At 57.5% G+C, this 16,165-nt stretch overlaps 5 protein-coding genes across 5 annotated transcripts; 3 read left to right on the plus strand and 2 right to left on the minus strand.

Annotated features, from left to right (window-relative positions):
- Positions 1-1,400: 1,400 nt before the first annotated feature.
- B0I36DRAFT_153864 (uncharacterized protein) lies at positions 1,401-6,136 on the minus strand. Its single transcript, XM_046148569.1, has 3 exons — positions 5,924-6,136; positions 2,650-5,791; positions 1,401-2,595 (listed from the first exon to the last, which is right to left on the minus strand). Exons 1-3 carry the CDS (start codon positions 5,989-5,991, stop codon positions 1,492-1,494), a joined length of 4,314 nt encoding a protein of 1,437 aa, XP_046009325.1. The 5' UTR covers positions 5,992-6,136; the 3' UTR covers positions 1,401-1,491.
- Positions 6,137-7,337: 1,201 nt separating this feature from the next.
- Positions 7,338-8,000, plus strand: B0I36DRAFT_329892 (uncharacterized protein). The gene has a single exon (XM_046154768.1). The coding sequence runs from the start codon at positions 7,574-7,576 to the stop codon at positions 7,814-7,816; it is 243 nt and encodes an 80-aa protein (XP_046009326.1). The 5' UTR covers positions 7,338-7,573; the 3' UTR covers positions 7,817-8,000.
- A 1,321-nt stretch (positions 8,001-9,321) lies between these two features.
- On the minus strand, positions 9,322-11,824 carry B0I36DRAFT_329894 (U3 small nucleolar ribonucleoprotein complex, subunit Mpp10). The gene has a single exon (XM_046154769.1). The coding sequence runs from the start codon at positions 11,714-11,716 to the stop codon at positions 9,479-9,481; it is 2,238 nt and encodes a 745-aa protein (XP_046009327.1). The 5' UTR covers positions 11,717-11,824; the 3' UTR covers positions 9,322-9,478.
- Positions 11,825-12,220: 396 nt separating this feature from the next.
- On the plus strand, positions 12,221-13,917 carry B0I36DRAFT_365726 (adaptor complexes medium subunit family protein; the record flags this gene model as incomplete). The annotated part of the gene is made up of 2 exons (XM_046159187.1): positions 12,221-12,264; positions 12,321-13,917. The coding sequence occupies 2 exons, from the start codon at positions 12,221-12,223 to the stop codon at positions 13,915-13,917; spliced, it is 1,641 nt and encodes a 546-aa protein (XP_046009328.1).
- Positions 13,918-14,654: 737 nt separating this feature from the next.
- Positions 14,655-15,761, plus strand: B0I36DRAFT_365727 (malonyl CoA-acyl carrier protein transacylase; the record flags this gene model as incomplete). The annotated part of the gene is made up of 1 exon (XM_046159188.1): positions 14,655-15,761. One exon carries the CDS (start codon positions 14,655-14,657, stop codon positions 15,759-15,761), a length of 1,107 nt encoding a protein of 368 aa, XP_046009329.1.
- Positions 15,762-16,165: the final 404 nt, after the last annotated feature.

Raw genomic sequence — 16,165 nt, forward strand, 5'->3', positions numbered from 1 at the left:
ACAGATCGTGCTGCTGCCATCCGTAGTCTGCTTATCGTCGTCCCGCACAGCGGCCGACGCAGTCGCAGTGGCCACCACGGTCTCGCCGTTGCTGGTGGTCATAACAACACTGGCAATGCTTCCGCCTCGAGGCCTGCTGCCGGTGACGACGACGACGTCGACGATGCCGCCACCTTCGTCGCAGACGTGGATTGGTGCCGTGTGCATTGTGTCAAAAGGGTTGAGTTGCCAAGAATTACCCCCGACGACGTAGAGAAACGAGGGCGGTGGTGGCAGTGGTGGGCTTTTCGTCGAGAGTCGTCGTCGACGTCAAGGTTGCGAGCTGAGTATGCTCTCGAGTGAGCAAGCACAAACTTGTCCCCAGTTGTCTTGTGGTACAGAATTCAGAAAAGCTTTGGTTGTGTGTGTTGCTGAGGCCGTTGTGAGTGGATCGTGAAGTCTTGCGTCACAAGCAAAAGACTTGCTTACCCGCTATGAGCCGCGAGGAAAGAGAGATATATCTCGCGCGTGGTGCCCTCAAGGCCAGATGAGTGTAACAGGCTCGCAATGGGTCGGCGCCTTGAGACGTGCAAGAGCGACAAAAAAGGGGCGAGGCACACAAAGAGGCCGCACAGCGACGGGGAAAAAGATCTAGCCAGCCCTTTGCGAGGTGTTTGTGGAAACGAATGGGCCTGCACTTTGTGTGAACAACAACCTCGGGAGGCACGGACGAAGGCAGAACAGGTATTGAGCGCTGCCGGTTGCTGTAGTTTTCAGCCGCAGCCCAGCAAAAGAACGAAACCTCCGATCCCTCGATTTCCCAAGCGGATAATCATTCCTGAGTTCCTCAAGAGCTTCGCGGCTGGCCTCTCTATTCTCCGGATACTGCCATATATCTTATCCTCATCATTGGCAGCTCTTTGACCAAAGGGCAAACAAAAAGTGAAAATAGCCACCACTGATCATATCGCGTTACCGATGAGCAGCAGAATTGTTCCATCCCTCGGCGGCATGCACAATCAGGATATTTGATACACAGTCCACGTTATCAGCGGGGCATCTTGCTTGGAACCCCTGTTCAAACTCAAATTCAAAGTCGAGAGACATCTCGTCATCAAAGTCACACAATGAAATGACTAAGTCTCTCCACACATGAATCTATATTTGATGTATGCTAAGTCGTGACCTCCAGCAACCCCCTTGGTATCTATCTCGCCTACAGTCCCGTGCAGGCACGCGTGCGGTGCTGTCTCTGGGACCGGGCAAGGCCAGGATATGTATGAAACGTGAATGGCTACTGGGGGATTGTGGATCTAAAAATGGGGTATGATGCTAGGCTAGTCTCTTGATCAGGCTTGCAGAGACGGCCTCCTGTTATGCTACATGTTTTGTGTGTCTTTTGTTTGGAGGGAAAGGACATGCCCCAGTTTGACGGAGCAACACTGGCATGTTCCAGTTGTTTGTTGCTGATTGTCATAGCTTGAAATGACTCTTTGAGGATTCTCAACGGTTCTATGCGCGGCGGCTCATGGCCACAGTTGCACTGGCGGAAGCAAGATCCTGTTTGCCGCTAGCAGTCCTCCCCGTGACGCGCGGCAGCCCACTACCTGTAGCAGCAGGCGCAATGGCACCAGTGCCAGTGCTCGTGCGCTTTGTGAGTGAGCCTCCGAGAGTGCCAGTGACAGCTGATGTCCTTCTTGTGCTGCCAGATACGGGTTTGTGGGGACTGATAGGAGCGGACGTGTCTCGCGGGCGCAGGATCGTGTTTGACTTGGCGGCGGCCGGTGGTTCGGGTAGTGGGCGAGGTGTAGATATCGTGTTGTGGCGCTTGATGGGCGACGCGTCCCGCGCTGAAACCCTCGGAGGAGGTACAGATGATTTTCGGCCAGTGATGAATTCGTGGTGGATCGCCTCATCCGGTTTTAACCGGCGATCTGGATCCCAACGGAGGCAACGAGCCAGGAAGTCAATGAAAGCCTCATCATCGCACTTGATCGCTTGTTGCAGAGTCTTCGAAGAAGGTCGCCGCCTCCTGCCCTTTGACGATACGGTAAGGCGGGGCTTGCCCATAGAGTCAAAGAAGAGCTTCTTTCTGGTGCTCTTCTCGATCAGATGCTTCTCGGGTGGCCCAAAGACCTCCATGATGCATGCAAGCTGTTCCTGCTCGTTCTCGCCCGGGAAAATTGGCACGCCAGTGAACAGCTCCGCAAGGATACAACCCAGACTCCACATGTCGATGGGCAGGCCGTAGTTCATGCCAAGGATGACCTCTGGCGACCGGTAGAATCTTGACTGGATATACGTGTAGACCTTTTCGCTTTCAAAGCAACTGGACCCAAAATCGATGACCTTGATTTCGGTATGCATAGGATGACGAATGAGGATGTTTTCTGGTTTCAAGTCACAGTGGATGACCTTCTTCTGCTGCAAGAGCACCAGCGAGCTCAGCATCTGTTTGGTAAATCTGCGGATGAGTCTCAGGGAGAAGCCACGGAAGGAGTTCGCTTTGATGAACTCGTAAAGATTCATGTCCAGCAGCTCGGTCGAGATGCAGAGATGGCCACGGAAATAGAAGCTTTGGGTAAAGTTGACCATACTGTGACGGTTCTTGGGGTCCTGCGAGTTTGTTAGCTTGTAAAAGGGCCTGCACGTTCCATCAAGTCCACGTACCCATTCGCGCAGCTTCTGCAGAATATCGACCTCGACGAGGGCCTGCTGGTGGAACCGCTTTTTATTGCGGATGATCTTGACGGCGACGAGCGCGCCGGTCTTGTGGTCGATGCATCTTACGACTTGTCCGAAACTTCCCTTGCCAAGAACGTCCACAACTTCGTAGCGGAACGACAAGTGATCACCGACGACAATTGTATAGTCGCCGCGGTCGTCATCGTACCCAAAGTTGGGAACACTCGAATTGAGGTCTCCTTGTACCTTGCTGGCGTTCTGCGTGCCGCAAAAGTAGATGTCAGGGTAGTCGATGATTTCTCCTCGTTCATATATGTTCAGCATGGCAATTCTAATTGCCTCCTGTGGCCCAACGCGTTCCTTGGGCGTAGCACGTTTCCGCAGCGCATCGAGTGTCCTGGCTGCAAGCTCCGTCTCCTTGCGTCGCAATGCCAACTTTCTCATTTCCTCTTCGGCTACGTGATCGTCCTTGTCCATATCGTTGGCAGAGTATAGCTGTTGTTGCTGCTTGACCGATGCAGCGGAGCCACGGGGTCGCAGAAGACGTTGCATGCTTGATGTGCGCAGCCCTGACACGGCCGTCTCGGTGCTCACGTGAGTGGTGCCGTCATTTTTCGATAGCGCATTCTTCAGGCTTGTGGTCGAGCTCTTCCTGCGCCTTGAATCCAGGTAGCTGATTGATGACTTGCTCGCGTGGCTTGGGCTGCCACTCTTCATGGTGCTCAAGTGCATGGTCGCCGAGACCGGTATTCTAGGCGGCGGCATGCTCTCTTGCCTTATACCTTGGTTGGCAGACTTGTCGATAGAGCCTGCCGGAACATGCATACTGCTCTTCGAGGCACTTCGCTTCCATGAGAGACTGAGCTTTCTCCGCAACGAACTCATCGAAGATGGTGTCGGGGGCTCCTCCGGGGTCTTGGACGGCTGTACTGGCGGTGCCGGCTCGTCTGTTGTCTTCGTTGGTGGTTTAAGATCACGAGGGCCAGTGGGCTTCTGCTGCGGCCTCAAACCTGCCGACGTGGTGTCGATGGCGATGGTCTGGTTCGCTGCATTTGAGAAATCTCTTCTTTGCATGTGGCTTGCGAAGAGCTCGCCATTACTCTTGGGTGCAGAAGACGAGAGGAATGGTGACACAGTCACCTTCCTGATCGAATCTTTGTCGTCCAAGGAGTCGTAGTAGCTGGTCGTGTCCTCACCACTAGGACCACTGGGGCTGTCCAGGTGATTCCCTCCAAGCATTGAGCTGCTGCGTTGCTCTTCCGACTCGACCTTCAGATCAAAATCCATGCGGCGGCTAGAGAAGAATGTGCTCTTCGAAGCCGTCATGGGTGTGGTGGGGGTCTTTGCCACTGCGCGCAGAGTGGGCGATCGCGGCCAACCTGCCTTGCCATCTGGCTGCTCGTGCAGAGCCGCAATCTTGGCGGCTGTAGGAGTGCTGAGGGGGCCAAGTGTCAGAGGAGGCAGAGCGAGCGGCTGCAGGCTCTTCCTTGCCTGTGGCGTGCTAGGCTTATCATCTTGATCGGACGAGGCCGCAAGCGTGGACTTCTGCGCGGCCCGGCCTTGTATGCTTGGCTTGCGTGCTGTCGCCGCTGCAGAGGGCTGCAGCGAAGAAGTAGATTCGACTACAGAAGGGTTAGGGGTAGTGCGGGTCGAGCTACTATGGACACTGCTTGTATCAAATGGGAATCCCGATTTCCTCACGTCAGTTCCAAACGAGGCTTCGCCCGGTGACGCTTTGGGTGACTCATAGGCTTTCGGGATTGCTGGCACTGGAGGCACATCTTCGTCTGTTTCGCCGCTTGGTTGTGAATGGGACACGAGGGTTTTCGGCGCAGGTAGGCGCGATGCTGAACCGGAAGCCGGGATTCCCCTGTTAACAGACCCTGTCGACGTCCTCTGCGTGTTGATACTTGCGGCAGAACCCATGGACAAGCCAGAACTGTATGACTTGCGGTTGCTGACATCTGGTGTTGTCCGCGAGCTCGATGGCGTAGACGACTTTCGCGGAATCAGAGATGGGGATCGCGATGTGCCTCGCAGCTCGGCGACTTGTTGCGGAGGAATACTGGCCACTTGTGGTATGCTTTGCCCGGGGTGGGTTGAGATCCTTTTCATCCTCTTCACTTCTGTAGGCGAGATTGTCCTTGCTCCAAGTCCAGTAGCGTGGGTGCCATGTGCATTCGGCATCACGGAAGCTCTGCGACCAGATCCGGGTGTGCTAACCTTTGTGTTGTTTCGCGGCGACCTCGGAAATGCCGTCGAGGTGCGATTTCCTGTCGGAGTGAGGGACTTGTTGATGCTGGTTGCCGTTGGTTCTGCAAAGTTGGCAGTCGAGAGACGTGCGGGCGGCTGTACCGACCGGGCCTTGGCAGTCCTTGATGAACTTGACAGTGTTCTCGAATGGTCACTTCCATGGCTGCTCGTGTAGCTGTCAAGGGAGATGCGCGGATTGTCCATGGGAGCATCTGAGGCGTTGGAGATCAGGCTGGGTCGCCGCTTCTGCGCCATCCTATATTCTGTCTCGAGAACGCCCGGCCCTATGGATTTCCTCGGTGGCTTGACAATATTGGAGCTAGATACCGGTGGGTAGTGGCTCTGGCGCCTTGAACGCATCGACGAGGCCGGCATGATTGGGGGATCCATGTTGCCGAAGGAGGAGGACGTTGAGATGTTTGAGCCCACGCTGACCTGCCTACTCGAAGTGCTTGGTCGCCGCAGGATCGAACCCGACCGGCCGGGACGCGTGGGCTGGTCTGCTGGTGGCTTCTGATGGATGGCAATCCGAGTGGTGTTGCTGCTACCACCAGTGTGGGTGGCGGAAGGATGCTGAGAAGCCATCGTGGAGCCAGAGGGCCGGTCGTCGGGGATGATGCTGCCGTGGCCGGTGGGCGAAGGAAACTGCGTCAACCTGAACTCGGTTGAGGCGGACTCGAGACTGCTCTGGAGGTCATCGAAGCTCACAGACGGCAGGAAGTCGAAGGAGGATGGCTGATTGCTCGACTGAGCAGGGGCCCCATTCCGACCAAAGGAGAAGAGGGAGTGGTTATTGGAGGATGATGCATGGAGCATTGGGTCGTTGTTGTCGCTCGGAGCTGCAGAGATCCTGTTGGCGGTCTGCTCATTGGTCCTGCGAGATGCGATAGGACAAGGTCAGCTCATGCCAGCATGATGTGATGCACGACGGCCACGACATTTCAGGAGGGAAACGTGAATGCCCAGGGGCAACGGTCAGTGTGGAGAGGAACGAAGATGGACGCACGATCGCACAGACGGGCGTGACTGTGTTGCTGGTCGGGGCCCAGCAGGGATCTGGACCTCTCTGACCATAGAGGACGAGCCACTGGCCAAGGAGCGTGGACGAGGATGCGGTGCGCCAGACAACGTCGTCGAATGCTGTGACCACTGCCCTTGCTGCCGCTGGCTGCTTCTCCTGGACGACGACGCCGACTGCGGGCAACGTGCCTGCGGCCACAGATCTCAGGTCAGGGGAGGTAGCGAGAGGGAGAAGGCAACGGGGCGGAGCGTCGCGGCTCTGCGCGTGGGGGAGAGCCGAGTTCGAGAGGACGGTCGGGAGGTGGATCGCTCAGTCCGGTCAAGGAGCTGAGGGCAGTGACGAAGCTACCGCATTCCGTGGCGCGACAAGGACGGATTGGGCGGAGGGGATGTGGCAGGCGATGCGGCGAGAGGCCGTGTGCGAGACGTGCCGGCGTGACTGGCAAGGTCGAGGTTTGAAGTCGAGATTGAGTCGAGTCGAGGTTTAGTATGGTGGTGTCGTGCCGTGTGGGCTCGAAGGGGGCGCCCAATTGAGCCGTCAAGGGGTCGCTGGGCGAGCAAGTGGTGCCCGCAGTCCTGGGCAGGCAGGCAGGCGGCTGGCCAATGTTTGCGGCGGTTGCGGTCCCTGGGGGTTTGGCGGCCCTTTTTTTCGAGCTGGCCCGTTCCCGGCCCTGCCATTAACCCGGGCCAGGCTATCGAATTACTACGGCAAAGCCCAGCGCTGCCGCGTTTTTTGCTGGGTACAGGACGGGCAGCAATTCACTTTGAGACCAAGCCCGACACTGGGCCTGGCTGATTGTGATGGCGCTTGGGGCATGCTCCGGTCCTCCCCTTGAGCCAGCTTTGGCTTCTGGACTGTGACGTTGAGGTGAGGAGCTCTGGGGGCGAAGACAAAGTACATCACACAAATGCCATTATTACAGAGGGCGTACGTAAGTGTATCCAAAGCAGGGGAGCCGGCTGTTGGCAGTAGTGTAATAGTAAAGCAGCAGACAAGCATGAGCAACAACAACAACAACATGAGTACCACCACTGAGCAGGCCTCGCGCGCGCCCGTGAAGCCTGCCAGTTGCAGCACGCTGTCGATATTAACTTGGTACACACGTTCGGACGGAATGGGCCACTACTGTACCGGTGCCCAGGTGCCCCGGCCATGTCCTCGGTCCTCAGGGGCAGATGGGGGCCCGCCAACGATGGACCTGGCTCCATCAAAGGGTTGCTGTGTGGAGACGAGCGCGCCGCTTGCAGTCGTTCGTGTTGCGTGATTGCGCGCTTCTGCAGGGGCTGCATGTCATAATCAGATGGCCCCAAGGGCAGGTGTTGCACAATATCTCCTTGGGACAAATCCATTGTGCTTGCCGGTGGACAACAGGACGGACGGACGGGCCGCGTGACTGACTATACTCTGCCTGTTGACTATTGTCACGACGCCTGTCCGGTGACGACGCACTGCCAGTCACCACACCACGCACCTGCCCCTCCCCCCCGGCCAGTCTGGTGGTTTGTTCCCACAGCGACACATTGGTTTGGAGACGACGGATTGATCGACAGCCACTCAGACACGCCGTAGCACCTGTCGTTGCATTGCTGCTCTCCCCCCCACCTGCCAATCAATCACGGTCGGCAGGGCCATCAGATGGAGTTCCCCAAGCAACCAGACAGGACCCTTGCTTTTCCTGCCAAAACATCACCTCCCGCACGACGTAATCGTCAATGCGGGCGTCATTCCGCCCGCGCACCCACAAGCGGCATAGCCGGCAGTCTTGGAATGTGCGTATGGAATGACTGGGATGCAAGTGGACGAGGCGAGCATTCGCTTAGATGTCGTGCAGACGGGGTCAAATCGATTGGCCGGCAATCAGAAGCATGCCGTCTCTAGGATCCAACCACAATGAAAACAATATGCTTCATCCCTGGGTGACGTTGGAAGAACGAAGACCTCAGTAGTTGGCAAATAAGAAGCAGCCAGCACGAGACCCAGGGGCTCAGATGTTGATTTTGTGTCTGAAACGTCATGTCTTAGCGGCCGGCGCAATCTGCGTGCCATCACAAAACGGTTGCTATACATACTTAGGTATTTAGCGTAAGCATATATGGTCTTCCCTGTGTGGTGCCGAATTCCGTATCTAGAAAGTGACACTTGTAACAGAGAATGCGAAAGCCCCAAGGGCCGCGCCATGAAGGCTCACGAGCAGCGATGGTTGGTCCCGTTGGCTTCAGACCACCCACACACTTAAGCGAAGGAACTGCAAATTTCGGCACGTGGTGATATTACTACACTTTTCGTACAAATTTGTGATACAAGAGGCTCAAAGTGCGTGGGTAAGCACCAAACTAAGTACAGTTCCAAACACCCTGGATCCATTTGGCCGTGTGACCCTCCTGAGAAGGTCGTAAAAATCACACTTCCGTACACCCACAAGTCGAGGCAGCGGCCCCTTGCTTCCGTGGTAAGTGCAACGCATGCGGCTGCTCAGTCCTCGCCAAGCTTAGCCCTCACCTTTGCTACCGAGTCTGGCCATGTTGGTAAGTGGAGAGTAGTCGGCGATGGTGATGCTTCGTTGTCGCACTCCCCATGCTGCTTGAGAGTCCTCCAAGACGGGCCCAAGTAGAGCTTGCCTCCAGAACCTCATCCGTCACAGATCTTCCTCGTCCATCAAACGGACGTAGAGGACACCTCGCCTTCACTCATACGTCCATAAGCAGGCCAAAGACGAACAAAACCGTTTCAGCCAGTGACATCCTAATGGGAGAATCACAAAAACATCCGATAAATCCCCAACCATGCCAGCCCTGCTGACGTCGCCGCGATGCCAAACCTGCGGCTCATCATGCCGAACCGGGACCCGCTGGCCAGGATCTTGGCCTCCTGCTGCTTGAGCTGAGAGTTGCCCGAGTAGTAGCTATACGCCGCGAGGCCGAGAAATGCTGTGCCGCCTGTCGCGCGCAGAAAAGCAAAGAGACCATGATAAAATTAGTCGCGATTGCCCGATTTCGTATTGGACAGAGAGAGCTTATGTAGCCTCCCCGCGGAGAGACCATCGCAGTAACGCAACAGAGACATACCAGTGATCCGGCACGGCAGGCAATCCTCGCCACGGTCCCGCTTGAGCAGCTCGTGCACGCTCTCGGGCTTGTCGAGCGTGCCGACTGTGGGCACGCCGTTCGCCATGGGGCGGAGCGGTGTCTGTGTGTCTTTATACAAGCTATCGGGAGGGTTGAACGACCAGAGGGCGTTGCGTTGGTGGTTTGGCTCATGTGATGGTTTGCGCAGGTCGAAAAGTGTGGCCGTCTCAAGCACTTTACTAAGAGGTCGGGTGTGTCGGTGGCAGACCCACTAAAACCGTACTTTACTCCGTGGTATCTTACTGCTGTAGCATTGTCCTTGAATTGAAAAGCACAAAATCAGCAAAGGCATGGTAATTATTGAGCCGCGTCGGGTTTTGTTCAGCATGCAGATTATATACATTGGCAATGCAAGAAAAAATTGAACAGCCGTCGCTCCCTATGTAATGCAGTACACACAAGCCCGAGCACCACCTCACAGCTTGAAGTTGCCACTCGAGACAGCGCTCGCGCCCTTGGCCTTGTTGCCGTCCATGTCGACAACCTCGCCCTTCTTGTTGATGACCTTGACGCCGGCCTTCCTGAGGTCTCCCAGCGTGTCCTTCTTGGCCTGTGCCTTGGCGCTCTTTGGTTTCTGGTTGCCCACCGGGCCGCTCTTGCGGATCCGCTCCTTCTCGCGTCTCCGCCGGCGAAGCTTCTCTTCCCGGCTCATCTCCTCCCGTGCGACTGGCAGGCCACTCTTTGCCACGACCTCGCCCTTCTCGGCAGTGTCCTTGCCAGCCTTGTAGATCTCCTGAGGCGCGAGAGTCTGGTCACCGCCGCTGACACCCTGTGCTGTCGCGGGCTGTGCGTCCTCCATGCTGATAGTGGCCACATCAGACACGACCGTGAGCGACGGCGCGGCAGCCTTGGGCCTGTAGTGCCAACTGCTGAGAGCGTCGAGCTTTCCGCAAACTTCCTTCCACATTTGCTCTACCTCCTTCTCCTCTTTCTTGAGCTTCTCGTCAGACTTGCTGACATATGTGTCCGGGTTGGAGTCCTTGACGGCCTGCTCCTCGTAGATCTCAGCCAGACTCTGTTTGTTCTTACTATCGTCGACATCGACAAGACCACGTCTTGTAGGCTGACCAAACTCATCCGAACCAGGCCTCCGACGGATGACTTCATCGAATTCTTGTGATAGGATGCGCCGCTTGATCATGTCCTCAATGCTCTCACTGACAGCAGCCGTGATGACAGGGACGGGTTTGCCGACGTGCTCAAAGTCCAGATCCTGCTCCAGCAATGAGTTCATGGGGCGATCAGCGGCCTTGGCCTCGCCAGCCATGGTCCATTCACGCTTGGCGACATTGGCCGCCTCGAGCTTGCGGATCTCCTCTGCGAGTTTGGCCTCGCGACGCTCGTGAGCCGACTTTCTCGATCGAGGATCGCCAGCAGATACATCTGATAGGGCATCGTCGGAGTCTTCTCGTTCGGACTCGTCCTCGAACAGATCTCTCCGGACGTCGGCCATAGCTCTCTCCACATCTTGGTCGTCTGGCGCTGATGGGCGGCTTTTGGGTTTCCGGGGCTTCTTGTCCTTGGAGCCCTTCCTTTGTGGAGGTGCGAAAAAGTCCTTATAAAAGACATCGTTCGCGTTGAGGTCGTCACCATCTTCCATTTCGTCCTCGAAATCCTCCTCGTCACTGGCGCCCTCAGGAGCATCAAGATCCATGTCGCCAAATGTCGCACCTCCAAGCTCGTCATCGTCATCATCATCCTCCATGTCTGACGGCATCCCGTCCTCGTCGCCCTTCTTTGGCTTTTTGGAGGCCGCTGGCTGAGCAGACATAGGGTCGGCGTGCCAGTCAATATCCTCGTCGTCGCTAGCCTGGTCTGTGTTGGGGTCGGCTTTGGCGTCTTGAGCCTCGAACCATTGTGTCTGCTTGTTGAATGTGTCAAGACTGAAGAAACCGTCGTTCAGTCCATCGGGATCCTCCTCAAACTCCTCTCCATCGTCCTCGTCCTCTTCACTATCATCTCCAATATCTTCTCCATCTTGCTCGTCGTACACGCCGTTGAGTTCCGATGTCTCGTTCAAATCCTCATCGTCTTCCACTTCTTCGGAGCCGTCCTCAAGGTCATCCTCGCCCGCTAGGTCCGAGCCAAGGTCTTCGGCGTCGGATCCCTCCTCCTCTTCCTCCGATAATTCCTCGTCAGACCCGACTTCAAAGCCGTCTTCGTCAAAGGCAAGTGTTTTTGACTCTCCGTTGACGACGGGGCCGCCGACCTCATTGTTCTCCTCGAGGTCTTGCAAAGCATCCCTGGAGTCTTGCAGGGTGCTGTCGATGATTCTGCGCGCCTGCTGCCATACTTGTCCACTCTCGAACCCGTCAATGTGCAACTTGCGGATCTTGAGCACATCAGCGGCACCGGCGCCGCCTTGCCGCTTTCGCTTCTTGTTGGCTTCTCTCACGCGCTCCTGCTGCTCGTCGCTGACCTGGGCGGCATAGGCATCCAAAGTGGCCTTTGCGAGCTGGAGCGAGGCATTCGGGATGGCGGGTGAGGCCTGAAGAAGGCCATGGCGGTTGCCGGAGCGAATTGTGTCTAGGAGGGCGAGCATCTCGGCTGCGCCCGTGGGCCGGGACGAGTCTGTAAAGGCGGATAGAAATGCGAGGGCCGGGGCACGCGTGGCAGTGTTGGAGGTCATGGACGAGTTTGAACTCCCTGCCATGGTTCCGGGCCGTCGTGGTGGCCGTGGTCTCGCTTTTGAGATTGAGGTTGGCGGCGGGCGAGGGTGGGAAGTGCTGGCGCTGAACCTTGAAGAACCAGGCTTGCACCTCTGCGCTTGCTTTCTCACGGGCCTGGGGAACGTGCCGCAGATCGAAAGAAAAAAATAAGCGGGACCTCACTGATAGCAAGACAGTCCCCACTCTCGATAAGTTGTTGGATAGCGTACTGTAGCCTGTCGCATCCCCGGGATCCACTTCAGTGGGTTGACGTGACGAGCAGCTCCCGCTCGCGGGGCAATGCGGCCCTGCTACCAATACCGCTTGCGACAAACATACCCCATTGCAAGCCCATATGAGCTTCTGCGTACGAAAGCCTATTCCTGTCGTTGAAGTGACTTGGGGCTGTTTTGCTACCGTACAAAGCAACCCTTGAGCACTCCAGGACCGTTCTAGGCCGAGCAAGACAACCCTCCCGCGGGGATGCCTCAGCAAGAGCCACGCCTACCATGAACGGAGCTATCGAGGCATTGCACATCTTTGATGAGCACAGGTGAGGCCGTCTCTTGACACACTTCTGCAGAGACCATTTTGCTAAAGCTCATCCAGACGGAGCCTCCTGTCACACACCTACACATCCCGACCACTCTCGGCGGCTCACCTCCTCCCGCTGTATCTCCAACACCCCAGTCCTCGGCCGAACGTAATATACCTGTCGAACACGAACCCGCCGACCCTCGTCTTCAGCTTGATACACGCAAACCTACTCTACCTCGCCACGACATCGACCGAGATAGAACCATTGCTCGTGCTCGAATTTCTCCACCGTGTCGTTGACGCTCTCGAAGAGTTCCTCGGAGCGCCAGTCCTGGCGCACAAGATCGAGGCGAGCTACGATGTCGTCGCACAGCTCCTCACCGAGATATGCGACGCCGGAACAGTCAGCACTACAGAGCCGAACGCCTTGAGGGACGTCATAGAGGTCGAGGGCTTGCTTGACAAGTTCCTGGGCAGCATCAATCTACCCGGAAAGCCGTCCTTTGCTGCAGCAAACACTCCAATGCCGTCCGTGCTTTCCCAAAACGCACCAGCACTGCCCTGGCGACGGGCGAATGTGCGTCATACTTCCAACGAGCTTTACGCCGACGTCGTCGAGACCCTATCGGTTACCCTCGCACCGTCGGGCCGGCCCATCGCCGCTTTTGCAAATGGCACGATAGCATTCACGTCAAAAGTCTCCGGGGTACCTGATATTTCAATGAACCTGACCGGGCCGTCTGGCAAGCATAATCTGAGCACCATCATGGACCTGCCCGTGTTTCACCCTTGCGTGCGACTGAGCAAGTGGAAGTCCAGCCCTGGCGAGCTCAGCTTCATCCCTCCGGACGGCCGCTTCACGTTGGCTGGTTACGAGGTGGACCTTCTGCCCTTGGCAGATGGCAAAGCCAGCAATTACAACCCGAACAGCCTGAAGCTGCCGGTCAGTGTTGAGGTCAAGACGGGATTAGGTACTACGGGATCCGATTTTGAAGTTCGTCTCAGCATCAACAAGGTATTTGGGGTGTCCGGGTCGATGGCGCCCGGGCTATCAAGCAGGCCAGGAGCGTCCGTGGGCAGAGGATTTGGAGGAGGGCCGCAACCGGGCACGGCCGCGTCGCCATCTCTGGAAGAGGTCACAGTCACGATACCGCTGCCGCCAGATGTGCGGAACCTGACGGACGTACGAGCGAGTCGGGGCGATGCCAACTTTAGCCCTGGTGACCAGAACATCGAATGGCACATCCCACAGAAGGAGCTCTCTATCGGCACATCACAATTCGTTCTCCGATGCTCTGTGGTGGGAAACCTGGCGGACGAGGATGAGGGCGACGATGAAGATGCGGACCCTGCCGGCTTTGGGTTTGGTAAGGACTACTCTTATGACGATGCATACCAAGCTTCGTCTGAGTCCAAGAAGGCACCTGAGAGTAAGGACAGCCGGGCAGATGCAGAGCGGGACGCGAGAAAGGTGGCGCAGAACAAGACGCTGATGCCAAGTTCGGCGTCCGTGAGCTTCTCGGTCAAAGGTTGGCTGGCGAGCGGGATCAAGGTGGAGAGCATCCTGATCGACACGCGCAAGAGCCGAGGTCTTGGTGAAGGGGTCAAGCCGTACAAGGGCGTAAAATACCTGACGATCAGCAAGGGCGGCGTAGAGATTAGATGCTAACAAGAATAAAAGACCAAGACTCGGATTCCCGAATGGGCAAACAAAACATGTCGAGAATGAGAATGTGCTGCTGCTGGCTGGCAAGAATCGGCGGCGGCGGCCCGCGATGGCCCGGGGGAAGGTGGGTCGTGGTGGAGCAGTTCCCCGTGGGCTCCCGAGGTCTTGCCCCGAGTGCCCGAGCTCTGTGCATCGTAGCTTCGGAAGTGAGCTCTCGTCTTCCGTCTTCGGCTGCCGAGCGCATTCAGGGTCCTTTCCCCCCTCCTCCTCGTCTTCTTCCGCCCTGCCTCGCGAGACGTTGTGTTCCTGGACCACCATCAAGACAAATCCGCACACGCCCCGACCATCACCAACAATGACATCACGCGCTGCTTCCCGATGATTGCAGCAATCCTCGATCCGCCGTAGCTACGACCAGCAGCAGCAGCAGCAGCGTCTGTTCCCCCCCCCCCCCTCCTCCCCCGCCAGCACCTGTGGTGACGATGATTCGAACACTCGCGCGCACCACGCCGTCCTCCGCAATCACCACGAAGACAGCTGTAAACGCCAGAGCCCCAACATGGCAAGGTAGCCGTAGGTCGGGTGCCTCCTGGCGCCGTCCCGTGCACACAACTTCCAGCTCGACTGCGACATCGCCACATGCACAAAGCATCCGCCATGCCTCGACATCGTCGGCACCAGCGACCCAGAGACCGCGAACCGCCATATTCTTCCCCGGCCAGGGCGTGCAGAAGGTCGGCATGCTGACTCCCTGGCTCGAGGCGTTCCCCAAGACTGCGGGCGAGATCATCGACGAGATCGACACGCACATGGGCTACAAGCTGTCGGCCGTGATCCAGGACGGGCCGCACCGCGACCTCACGGCCACGCCCAACGCCCAGCCCGCCATCATGGCCACCTCGATCCTCATCCTGCGCATCCTCGAGCGCGAGTTTGGCTTCAGCGTCCGCGACCGCATCGACGTCTCCCTCGGCCACTCCCTCGGCGAGTTCGCCGCCCTCGTGGCCGCAGGCGTCCTCCAGTTCCAGGACGCCTTGCACATGGTGCACACCCGCGCGCAGGCCATGGCGCGCGCGACCCAGAAGGCCCGCGACGAGCACGGCGGAGACTACGGCATGGTCGCGCTGGTCACGGAGCCCGAGTACCTCCAGGGCCTGATCGACGCGGTCGACGACTTTGTCGGCTACCGCAGCGCAGGGCTGCGCAGCAGCGACCCGGCCGAGTCGGCTCGTGTGCAGCCCATCGACCAGGTGCTCATTGCCAACATCAACTCCAAGAACCAGATCGTGCTGAGCGGCTGCATCGAGCGCATCAAGGAGCTCACCGCGCACGTGCGGCAGTTCCTCGGCCACGACCCGCGCGCGGTCCGCCTCAACAGCGACTCGCCTTTCCACAGCCCCATCATGAGCCCGGCCGTCGAGGTGATGCGCGATCTTCTCTCGCGCACCAGCTGCGTCCCCGGCCGCGAGGACCAGAACGTCGTGACATACCCGGCCGACATCCCCTGCGTGGTCAGCAACGTCTCCGCGCGGCCCTTCCGCGACGCCGACGACGTGCGCGAGCTCCTCGCCCGCCAGTGTCTCGAGACGGTCCGCTGGTGGGAGAGCATACAGTACCTCGACCGCGAAGAGAAGGTGCGGCGCTGGATCGGCATCGGACCCGGCAAAGTTGGGCGGAACTTGGTCGGGAAGGAGGTTGGCATGCGCGGTGTCGATACAGTAAAAGGAGGCGGGGTGTGGGCCATCACAGACCCTTATGAGATCGAGGAGGTACTCCGGGGGCTGGAGAAGACGGAGGCGATCAAGGAGGAAGAGGAGGAGGAGGAGCAACAGCAGCAGCAGCAGTAATGGATCTTGGGCAATCAACCCAAGCCGGGTCGCGATGATGAGCACGAGTTCCCGGGCTATGCTTCTCGAAGCACTTATAGCTTACGCCTATGACATTGTCTCCCCCCGTCATTATCCCTTCACACATCACCGGTCTATCCGCCACGAAAACTACGTCCGGGATTCCAGGTTCCTCGAGCCGCTGGGTACCTTGAGTAACATAGGTAATCAGCAATTCTCGCTTTTCCTTTCCTCCTGGCACTGGCCCTGGAATACAGCTAGGTGGCGTTGGGGAGATCTCTTGATAGATATGTACATATAGCGAGCACACTGGTATATACGTATCCAGCGCCACACCCACCGACATAACACATTACTTACTTAACAGTACTCTCTAGTACACATTGGCCAAACCTGATGAAAAG

Source organism: Microdochium trichocladiopsis (assembly GCF_020744255.1).
Source record: "Microdochium trichocladiopsis strain MPI-CAGE-CH-0230 chromosome Unknown B0I36scaffold_8, whole genome shotgun sequence".
In the NCBI taxonomy this organism is placed as follows: domain Eukaryota; kingdom Fungi; phylum Ascomycota; class Sordariomycetes; order Xylariales; family Microdochiaceae; genus Microdochium; species Microdochium trichocladiopsis.